Raw genomic sequence first — 11459 nt, 5'->3', positions numbered from 1 at the left:
ATCACACTAGGACCTTTTTCAAGGTTGTAATGTAGGCTTGGGGACGGGTAGGATAGATATTTGGATAACAATGACTCACCCTCCTTGAACACCATATCTTATTCTTCTCTTTTACCCTTTTTGCCTTTTGTTTTCTTCCCTTCTTTCTTTTTGTTGCCTCGGTGTGGTTTTATTGTGATTCTACTTCCCTAAATTTTTTTTTCTTTGGTTGCTATTTTTTTTCTTTTTTTTCTTTTTACACTTACCACACCGCTGTCTTTTAACTAGGTACTTTACTTCAACCCCACTTTAGGCTTATGCCTCATATTCCCTTTAGTCCACCTATCACCCCAACTTAGGCTTTTAGCCTCAATCTTATTAATTTAGTGCCAAGGAGGGATCGGGTGCAAAAAGAGATGGATATTTAGAACGGGTATCGGCTTGTTACGGCTAGTCAAACAAACAGGTTTTCAGGCTCAAAATGGCTAACAAGGGATATTAATCTATGGGTAGGCTTATATTTAGGCTAAACAGGGGTTCCTAACACAAACAAAGCCTAAGATCATTTCACAACTTCACTTATCTTCAGAATGCAGGCGCGACTAACCAGGCAAGTTCTAGATTGCATACACAACTAGAGAATATATCCATAAAACCTCACAACACATGGCATCAGAATTGTCAACACACTAGTCTCCCCGCTATAATTTCGCACACAAGGTAACCCAATAATCTAAATATCACACAAAGAAACATGCATGTCAATTAAACAACCAAGTCCATTTTGTCAAAATTTTCGGAGGAAGGGGAGTACTTCTTCTCAAAATCAAAATAAGACAACCCTAAATTAATCAAACCACCACCACATAAGTCAAAAATACTCTACTTTATCTAAACACGACCTAAACATTCCAGGTTCAACAAGAAATAAACCCCTCAGGAAAAGAACCATGGCAAAGAAAAGCCGAGGGGGTCCTAAACACATATATGATACATCAAATACTCCCACCCCCAACTGAAAAAGTCTGCAATGTCCCCAATGCAGAAAAAGTAATACCAGGGAGTAGGAATACCTGTGGCGCACTAGGCGCGCTGCTCATCTCGCGACTCATCGGTCTGCGAGGCATCAGGTGGTGCAATCGCACCAACAGCAGTCTCTCGCGCATCGGTAGCAGCAACATCGGTGCCGTGTGCTGTATGCACTGGAACTGGAGTAGGAAGGGGTGGTTTCAATGTCTCACCACTGGAAGCACTGCTCGAGGTGGCTCCGCTAGTCCTAAACTGGACATTCTCCATGAGCGATCTCTGAATGACCTCTGCCACCTGCTGCTCCTCTATACTCGGGCCCCTAGTGCGAGTGCTCTCTCGCACCTCCTCCTCATCACGGGCCACTCTCTTTCTCTTTTCCCGACCTCCTACTGCGGTAGGCACAACTAACTGCACCACTGGAAGCTCCTCTTTAATCTCCTCCGCAACAGACGGTGGTGCTGCTACTAGGCTCGGATCACGATCCTTCAACTATAACATATCAGCCTTAAGCTACTCCAACTCTGCCCTCAAAGCATCTATAGAAGAGGTCGGGCGAGCCATCTCTAATACGGTTAATCTCATCTCAAATCCATCCAGCCGAGCAGACAGTGTCGTCCTCACAGGATCTAATGCCTCCTCCACTCTCGTCCTCACATAATCATCCAACTGGTTTACTATGATCTTTGACTGCTGGTCCGCTATAGCGGCCTGTTTAGTAAATTTCTTAAAGTTGTCCATTGAGAAGGCATATGGATCAACTCTAGCGACTGGGGCGGTGCAGCTAGACCCGCCGGGCGTGGACCGGACCGGAGGTGGTGGAGCCGAAGTCCGTGGCTCGGGAATAACTAGCGAGTCTCAACGGAATCATCACCAACATCAGCAGCTGGAGTCTCAAAATTTGCAGCCTAGTCAGTCTCAATAATAGGGGCAGCAGTGGCGGGTAACTCCAGTGTAGAATCACCCGCGGCCCTGGGATAAACAAGCTCATGCGGTAAGGGTACCCCTCCAAGTGACACTGGGAACCCATCCGCTTCCCCTTGGCTCTCATCAACAGCCTCATTCTTGCTCTTTTCTACCGAATAAACCGACGAAGCTGTAATTCGGTGGTCGATATCATCTATAAACCGCACCTGTGACCTCCGAACAAGCTCTGTAATCAGGCATGGAAGTATCAGGGAAGGTTTGGGCTGGGAAGCCCTCAACTGTATCTCCGTACTAGCCAATGCCCCAAAATCAATTGGGTATCTGGATATCAATGCGGCTACAACAACCTGCCTATCAACCGTAAGAGCATTATCGGCCTGAGTGGGGAGAAGCCGCAACTGCACCACGCTCCACCAAAACTTTCCCTCTAGAGTCAACCATTTCTTCTTTATCCGATTCTTCAAACTAGTACACTCGGCTCTCTTGGTCGGGCGACCCAACATTGTAGATACCCAGTCCCTGACGGACTGTTCCTTGCACCCCCGCAACTTATCTTTAAGCTCAATTGTCTGCCTCGGAGCGGTGTAGTTATTATCGAAATATACTCTGTTGATGGCCTGGGCAGATATATCAACACTCACCCCTCTGATCTCAACCTCGCTCCGTGGCGGTATCTCCTTCAACTTCTGGCGCCTCTTTCTGACTTTCGAGATCAATGCCCCATATGCGGCATATATCTCACGAACCAAAACAGGGCAATAGTCCCCAGGCGGCTCCTATATGAACTCTAACTGATAGTGACGAATAAGCTCCCTGGCTCTGGGTAAGATCTCGAGCCCCTCAAAACTGATCCGCCGCTCTTCATTTATGGTTCGTTTCTCATGTTGAGTGTCGTCTCCTTTCAATTCAATGCCATACTCATACAGCTGCCTGGCACCCTCAACAGTGAAACGATCCTCAAGCCTCTTGCTTCTTAGTTCCCGAGCCCTAGCCGCCTCAAAGACGCATCGGTATCGTGCTCGGCCCATCATCACCAGTGGCCGAGCTCGACGGTCCGGGATCTAGAATGTGCTTGAGAGGACCGAGCGCATCCTCGGTGATCGTGCTCGGGAGCGGGTGAGGCATCACCGAATGCGGCCTCGATCCCTCTTCCTCGGATCCATCACCGACCTGGGTAGATGATTCCTCCTCGTCGACTAGAGAACCGGGAGGTGTAGGAGCCGATCTTGTGACTTTCACGTTCCACGGGAGGAGGGAGCCCTATTCTTCTTCACGGGCATAACCTTAAGTTCGTCATCCGACCACTCGTCTCTAAGTGTAGGTTGGCCACTGGGCCTCCTCCGACCCGTTGATCTTTGAGTTTGCCTCGAGCCACCCCCTCGGGTGGTTGTCAACTTGGGTGGCACCATACCTGTAGTCATAAAAAATCACAATCTAGTCAATCCGTACAGGTGAAGTCAAACACAGTCAATTTTAAAAAAAAATTGTTCAGCTTCAGTTCTCTGATGTGCTCTGTCTGCAGACCGTCGATGCACTTTGACGGACCGTCGAACCTGTCGACGGTCCATCGATCAGCTCGACGGGACCATCTTTGTCAAAAGACGGTCCGTTGACCTGTCGACGGTGCCGTCGACATGTTTACGGCCCTGCATCAGTAATCAACATCTGACAGACATCAACACTTGTTTCGACTTTGCGTTTTCCATTTCAATCAATCGGAGAACCAATTTTCTGCTATTTTGCACATTTGGGGTTTTGGGGCTTTGGGTTACTCAGACTTCACCCTCATTTTCAATTTTTTTTTTTTTTTTTTACTTTAGGAAATTATCCGGGTTTCGTTTGGTGGGTATAACGATTTCAAACCGAGATTTTTAATCGAAATACCCTCCAACCGTTGGAGTTACTCAGACTTCACTCCTTAAGTACCATGTTTCGATAGAATTTCTCTTTTTTGGACCATTGGCGGGCATAATGAACCAACAAGTTGATCAAAATGCCCGCCGACTCATGGGGGCACGATATTCTCATCCCCACGAGTCCATCTAACAACAATCATACCAAATTCCTTTCCCCTAGCAACAATTTCACAATTTTGCCAATTCAAGTATAGATTTCATTCAACAAATACAAACCCTAAGTCATAATCTCTACCCTTAGTACTCACATCACATATATCACCCATGTATCCTAGTTAAAAGCACACCCAACTTATTTCAATACCATCAAATACAGCCTAGGTCCCAAAATCCAATTCTTCAATTAATTTAGGAACCCTAGGCATCTCTTTTAGCAATTTTCGAACAAATACCAACATTAAAACCAAGCAAAGGCCGAAATTCATGCACATACCTGATATAGAAAGAGACCTTGAAGAAAACTTGACTAAAAATTAAAAAAAAAACTCAGAGAAGGACAGAGCACTAGGGCAGTAACTTCGAACAATCAGTGGGTATTGTTGTTTTAGGGTTGTTCAGTGTAATGGGTGCTGATTTTATGGAGGAATTTATGGGAGTTATGGAGGGAATATGGAGGGAGTTATGGATTTGAATCGGTTGGGGTATAGCAACTGTTCGTATTTGATATGAATGCTCTACCCGTTATTTTGTTTTAAAAACACGACTGTTGGCCTTTTATATTTTTTTAGAGGTTTTTGGACGAGTCGTCGACATGTCGACGACTCGTCAAAGCGTAAAGACGACAAGAAAATTAAAGAAAAGGGATGACCTGTTGACGAGCACTTTGACGTCGTCATCGAACGTGTCGACGGTCCGTCGACATGCTCGTCGATTTACTTACCGGCAGATGAGCAGTTGCTAATCCTCAGAAGTTCAGCTCTACATACTGCCATTGTACATTGACGGTCTATCGACATGTCGTCGGCCCGTCTTTGTGCTCTGGTGTAACTTTGCTGGTTTTTCGAGTTTCGGTCTCGCGCACTCGATACCCTCGTAAAAAAAAAAAAAAAAAAAAAAAAAAAAAAAAACTAAAACCTACAAAAACAAAATTACAGAATTTTAAACTTGAGTTGCCCCCCAAGAAGCGTTTGATTTAATGCCGCAAAGACGATGGTGTTATCAGTTTACTCTTGGTTGGGATTCGCCGCGTCAGCATTCGTCCCAAGGTGCTTCAACCGATATCGGTCCACAATTCTATCTCCCACAATCATATCATGGTAGTGCTTCACCCTTTGCCTGTTCACCTTAAATGTCCGAGTTCCGTCTTCGGACTTCAATTCAATAGCTCCATGGGGTGATACACTTACCACTTCAAAAGGACTTGACCACCGTGATTTCAATTTGCCCGAAAGCAGCTTCAATCTAGAATTAAACAGCAAGACGGGGTCACCCTTGTAGAATTCCCGCTTCAGGATTTTCTTGTCATGATATTGCTTCATCCTCTCTTTGTATAGCGCTGCACTTTCATATGCCTGATAGCGGAACTCATCCATCTCATTAAGCTGAAACAACCTGAGTTTGGTCGCTTCTTCCCAATTCATGTTCAATTTCTTCAAGGCCCACATGGCCTTATGTTCAAGTTCAACTGGCAGGTGACACGCCTTCCGAAAACTAGCTTGAAGGGTGAAGTCCCAATCGGAGTCTTGAAGGCAGTCCGGTAAGCCCATAGAGCATCATCGAGCTTGCGGGCCCAATCAGTTCTGTTTGCATTCACCGTCTTTGCTAAAATACTCTTTATCTCCCGATTAGAGACTTCAACTTGCCCGCTTGTCTGAGGATGATACGGGGTTGCCACCCTATGCTTGACTCCATACTTCTCCATCAATCCCGCAAAGGCTTTATTGCAAAAATGAGAACCACCATCACTGATTATTGCCCTTGGGGTACCAAAACGGGTAAGTATGTTCTTTTTCAAGAATCCCATGACACTCTTGGCTTCATTATTAGGTAAAGCCACCGCTTCTACCCATTTGGAGACATAATCAATGTACACCAAGATGTATTTCATGCCACAAGAGCTTACAAAAGGACCCATAAAATCAATTCCCCAAACATCGAACACTTTAACTTCCATTACAAAGTTCATAGGCATCTCTAGCCTCCTACCAATATTCCCCTGCCTTTGGCACTGATCACAAGAACGCACCATCAGATTAGCATCATGAAAGAGAGTAGGCCAATAATAACCACATTTGAGGACCTTGCGATCCTCGTACCACTATGATGTCCCCCAATTGGAGAGTCGTGGCAAGCCTTCAGAATCTCCAATACCTCACTCTTCACACAACGTCGAATAATGTTATCAGCGTAAGTTCTGAATAAGTATGGTTCATCCCAATAGTACTGACGAACATCCCGCAAAAACTTCTTTTTCTGATACGATTTTATCTCGTCGGGAATGCTACCAGTTACCAAGTAGTTAGCAAAATCGGCAAACCAAGGTGCCACCTATATAGACACCGCCAAAACTTGCTGGAAACGCATCTTCAATGTCAAGTTCTTCTGCTGGCACCCCAGTTTCTTCAAGCCTAGAGAGATGATCTGCGACCTGATTTTCGGATCCCTTTCGATCTTTTCCTTCAAAATCAATTTCTTGTTACAAAAGGTCCCAACGAATCAGTCGCGGCTTAGCTTCCTTCTTTGCCATCAAATACCTCAACGCAGCATGGTCAGTGTACACCACAACCTTGGACCCCAACAAATATGACCGAAACTTCTCAAAAGCATATACTATTGCAAGCAGTTCTTGCTCGGTCACCGTGTAGTTCATCTGCGCCGCATTAAGTGTCCTACTAGCATAATAGATCGGGTGCATAATTTTGTTGTGCCTCTGGCCAAGCACAGCACCTATCGCAAAACCACTAGCATCACACATCAGCTCAAAAGGTAAGGACCAATCCGGAGTAACAATCACAGGAGCAGTAGTGAGGCGCTCCTTTAATTCATCAAACGCCTTTTGGCACTTGTCATCAAATACAAACTTAGCCTCTTTTTCAAGAAGCTTGCACATCGGGTTAGCAATCTTGTAGAAATCCTTGATAAAGCGCCTATAGAATCTAGCATGTCCTAAGAAATTTCGGACACCTTTGACTGAGATGGGTGGAGGAAGTTTCGCAATCACATCTATCTTCGCTTGATCAACCTCAATTCCTTTTTTAGAGATTTTGTGGCCAAAGACGACCCCTTCCTTTACCATAAAGTGGCACTTCTCCCAATTTAGCACGAGATTTGTCTCCTCACATCTTTTCAACACTTGACCCAGATGGTCAAGACAATCATCAAATGAATCACCAACAATAGAGAAATCATCCATAAATACCTCCAAGAAGTCCTCTACCATGTCAGAAAAGATCGACATCATGCACCTCTGAAAAGTGGCTGGTGCATTACACAACCCAAAGGGCATTCGGCTGAACGCAAACGTCCCATAGGGACAAGTAAACGTCATCTTCTCTTGGTCTTCTAGGGCGATGTTGATCTGATTATAGCCCGAGTATCCATCTAAGAAGCAATAGTAAGACCTCCCAGCCAGCCTATCCAAAGATCTGATCAATGAAAGGCATGGGAAAATGGTCTTTACAAGTGGCAGTATTTAACTTCCTATAGTCCATGCAAACACGCCATCCCGTAACTGTACGAATGGGAATCGGCTCATTCTTTGCATTAGGCACCACAGTGATGCCTCCTTTCTTTGGTACACATTGAACAGGACTTACCCACTTGCTGTCTGTAATTGGATAAACTACCCCAGCGTTTAACCACTTTATGATCTCCTTTTTCACGACCTCTTGCATGTTCTAGTTCAATCTCCACTGATGCTCAACACTCGGTTTGCTGTCCTCCTCTAGCTGAATTTTATGCTCACAAATACCAGAAGGAATACCTCGAATGTCTACTATGGTCCAACCAATAGCACGTCTGTACTCACGCAAAATCTCCACTAAACGCTCAATTTGTTCCTCAGTCAATGATGCTAAAATAATTACTGGCAATATCTTGTTCGGACCAAGGAACTCATACCTCAAGTGTGCTGGGAGCTGCTTAAGCTCAAGCTTTGGTGGCTCAACAATAGAAGACTTAGCTATTGGAGTAGTTCTATTTTCAAGGTTAAGGTCAAGCTTTCTTGGGTGGTAAGTGTAGGAACCTAGACCCTCAAGCACGTTTATAGTTTCCACATAGCCCTCCATATCACAAGTATCAAAATTTATCAGAACTGCAGCAAGAGCTTCTCCCAGACTTTCTTCTTCCATTTTATGTTCGACAGCGTCATCAACCCCATCAAACGAATCAATAACCGAGATACTCTCATAAGCGCTTGGGAACTTCATCCCCTTGCTTTCTTGGAAAGTCACTTCTTCATCATTCACTCAAAACTTTATTTCATTCTTTTCAGAGTCCATAAGCGCTCTTCCCATAGCAAGGAACGGTCTTCCCAAGAAAATGGGAATATCTCTATCCACCGCACAATCTAGAATCACGAAATCAGCAGGCAACATGAACTTACCCACTTGCACCAACACGTCATCTATAACCCCAATTGGTTTCTTGATATATCTGTCTGCCATCTGTAATCGCATAGAAGTCAGTCTAGGAGTCCCCAACCCAGATTGTTTGAAAATAGCAAGGGGCATCAAGTTAATACTCGCCCCATTATCACACAGAGCACAGGCGAATGCATGAAGCCCAATATTGCACGGAATAGTGAACGGCCCTGGGTCTCCTTTCTTCTGAACTGTGGTGGAAGCAATAATTGAGCTCACACGATGAGTTAAATTCACTGTCTCATGTTGAACAGACCTTTTCTTTGTAAGCAGGTCTTTCACAAACTTAGCAAATCCAGGCATCTCTTTGACAGCATCTAAGAATGGAAAATTCACTGTTAACTGCTTCACTGATCATAGAACTTCTGACACTTAGCATCATCATTCTTCTTTGCCAACCTCTGAGGAAAGGGAGGCTTTGCTTTGTACATCTGAGTCAAAGGGCGAAGAGCCCCTTTTATCATGTGTTTCCCTGTATCAGCAGCAACTTCTGGAATATCAACACCTTTTTCTTCACCACGGACTTCCTCATCAATTATAGGCATATCAGAATGCACCTCTTCTTCCTCAATAATCGGGTTTAGATCAACCACCTTCTTGTCAGCACCTTGAAGTATTTTACCACTCCCCGTGCTAATAGCAAAAGTGCGTTCCACTCCCCCACCATTCTTCGGGTTTGGAATAGTATCACTAGGAAGCCCTCCTTTTCTAGCAGGATGTTGTTCTCTAGAAAGATCACGCATCTGTTGTTCAAGATTACCGAATAGGCGTCGAATGAGAGACCACCGTCTCGATAGCCCGATAATGTCTTTTTGGTGTTTGTCTGACTTGCCAACACTTTTTCAAGCATTGACTCCAACCTCGAACTACCTTGATCATTAGATTGCCCTTTTGGTGGAATATAAGGGTTGGAACTTTTGTTCCTAAAATTTTCGTTATTGTTGTTGTATCTCCCTTGGTTCGGTCCACTATAGTTGTTGTTTTAGTTTCCTTGGTTGCTATTATATTTCCCTTGATTGTATGACCCCTGCCCTTGTTGGGGTCGCCAGTATCTCTGAATTGGCCTAGGAATATCCCCCTTCACTATGTAATCTGCATACTGAACATTCTCAACTTGTGGAGGGGGGCCTTCTTGATACGGACCCTCTGGGACTTGGTACATTCCAGGCGGCATGCCTGAGATATATTCACAAACATTCACCTTCTTCACTTCTCTCTCATCAAGCCCCTTTGTCAGTAGAGAGAGACTAGTGGCTAATTGTGTCAACGTCTGCTGCGTTTCCTGGCTATCTTTCACAACATTTTGAATCAACGGTGTTCCAAGTGATAGCCCATCAGAATTACTTGAATGCCATGCTTGGCTATGTGTAGTCAATCGATTAATTATATCAGTTATAGTAGCATAGGACTTATTCATGAAACAACCGCTGGCAGCATTATTGGCTATCGCTTGGGTCATAGGATCCAACGCTCTATAGAACGTCTCCTTCAAAATCTGATCTGGAAAGCCATGGTTTGGACTCCTATCCAAATATTCTTTGTACCTCTTCCAAGCTTCAAAAAGTTGTTCCCCATTACGTTGTTTGAACCGGGTAAATACGATCACGAATTTCTTTCTTTTTACTGGAGGATACCACTTCTGAGAAACACTCGACCATCTCTTCCCATGTAGCAATAGAGTTTCGGGGCGGCTTTGTGAACCATTTTCTTGCTTCTCCGCTAACGAATATTTGAAGAGTTTCGACGAGCCGCTTCGAGTCACACCCCACTGGATATGCTGAGAGCACACATCCAGAAAGTTCGTTATGTGTTGGTGAGGGTCATCATCGACTGCATTCCGAAAGTATCCCTCTTGTTTGAGCATATGATAGAGGGAATTATCAAACTTGATAGTAGTAGCAGTCAACCTCGGATGAATGATTGCAGATGCAAAGTCTTCATGCCGTTCGTTCATCAAGAAAACATTCTCGATTGGAAGCTCGTTGTTGGCCATGATCACACAGTTTTACAAGGTAGCAAACAAGGTGTGTTGGAATATGACAAAGACTTTAAGAAGAGTAAACACTATTTAGTAATTTCAAAATCGTATTCCCCGGCAACGGCGCCAAAATTTGATACGCTCAAATTATACCTATTAATGGTATAATGCGGACGTTGTCAAATATAGTAACCCAACGAGGTTGGGGTCGAATCCCGCAGAGATTATGGTGTGAAAAATTTACTAAACAAGTATTATACTAATCTTGCGATTCGGTGCATTCAGGAAAAGGGTTTTATAGTTGTTTTGGTTTGTGGACTAATTTAAAGTGACTGGAAATTTAAAGTTGTAAATATATGGGTAAAAAGAACCAAGATTGTGTCCCCGTCAGATAAAGTGTATGATCATGGGTATCGATCTTGATATACTTCTAATGGACTATTTGTATGGATGCACTTAACCTATATGTGAATCTAAACTATTTTCCAATAAGAAAAGATTATTTCTTTCTATGCTTTTTCCAAAGATAAGAAAGTATGCATGAAGAACGGTTAATTATGCCTAGTAAATTCCTCTTATCCCTAAGTGAATTTACTAAACAAGGTTTAAAGCCCTGAGTTCTTGTTATTTGTTCTTACCTAACGCTAGCTATTTTCCCAAATAAACTAAAGTTTATGGCGTTAGCTAATGTTTGCAACCACTAACTATATGATGAATACGAAGAACAAATAAACCCTAACAATCCATTATGCGTATATCTTTCACGATCCCCAATCACAACATACCCATCCTTGGGTTCACAACCTTAGTAAAGGTGTTTAGCTACTCATGATAATAAGAAAACAATAAAAGATTGAAGATTGCATAATTGAATTATTGTTTTGAACTTACGAATAAAACTTGAAAGTAATGAATGTAATTGTCTGGAAATCTTCAAAAGCAATAACAACTCAAAAGTAATTACTACAAGTCTAAAAATCCAGGTGTCTGAAAAATAAAACCTAAACAGGTATTTATACAAGTCAAACTCGGAATAATCAATCCAGTCCTGTT

General features: G+C 43.6%; 1 protein-coding gene across 1 annotated transcript; it reads right to left on the bottom strand.

Moving 5' to 3' along the window:
• Window positions 1-4915: 4915 nt before the first annotated feature.
• Window positions 4916-5554, bottom strand: LOC132054279 (uncharacterized). Its single transcript, XM_059446322.1, has 2 exons — window positions 5016-5554; window positions 4916-4922 (listed from the first exon to the last, which is right to left on the bottom strand). The coding sequence occupies exons 1-2, from the start codon at window positions 5552-5554 to the stop codon at window positions 4916-4918; spliced, it is 546 nt and encodes a 181-aa protein (XP_059302305.1).
• Between the last annotated feature and the right edge of the window lie 5905 nt (window positions 5555-11459).

This window comes from Lycium ferocissimum, chromosome 4 (genome assembly GCF_029784015.1).
Source record: "Lycium ferocissimum isolate CSIRO_LF1 chromosome 4, AGI_CSIRO_Lferr_CH_V1, whole genome shotgun sequence".
NCBI classification, from domain to species: Eukaryota; Viridiplantae; Streptophyta; class Magnoliopsida; order Solanales; family Solanaceae; genus Lycium; species Lycium ferocissimum.
The sequence above is the reverse complement of the archived record's forward strand: the minus strand, read 5'-3'. Positions and strand labels throughout refer to the sequence as shown.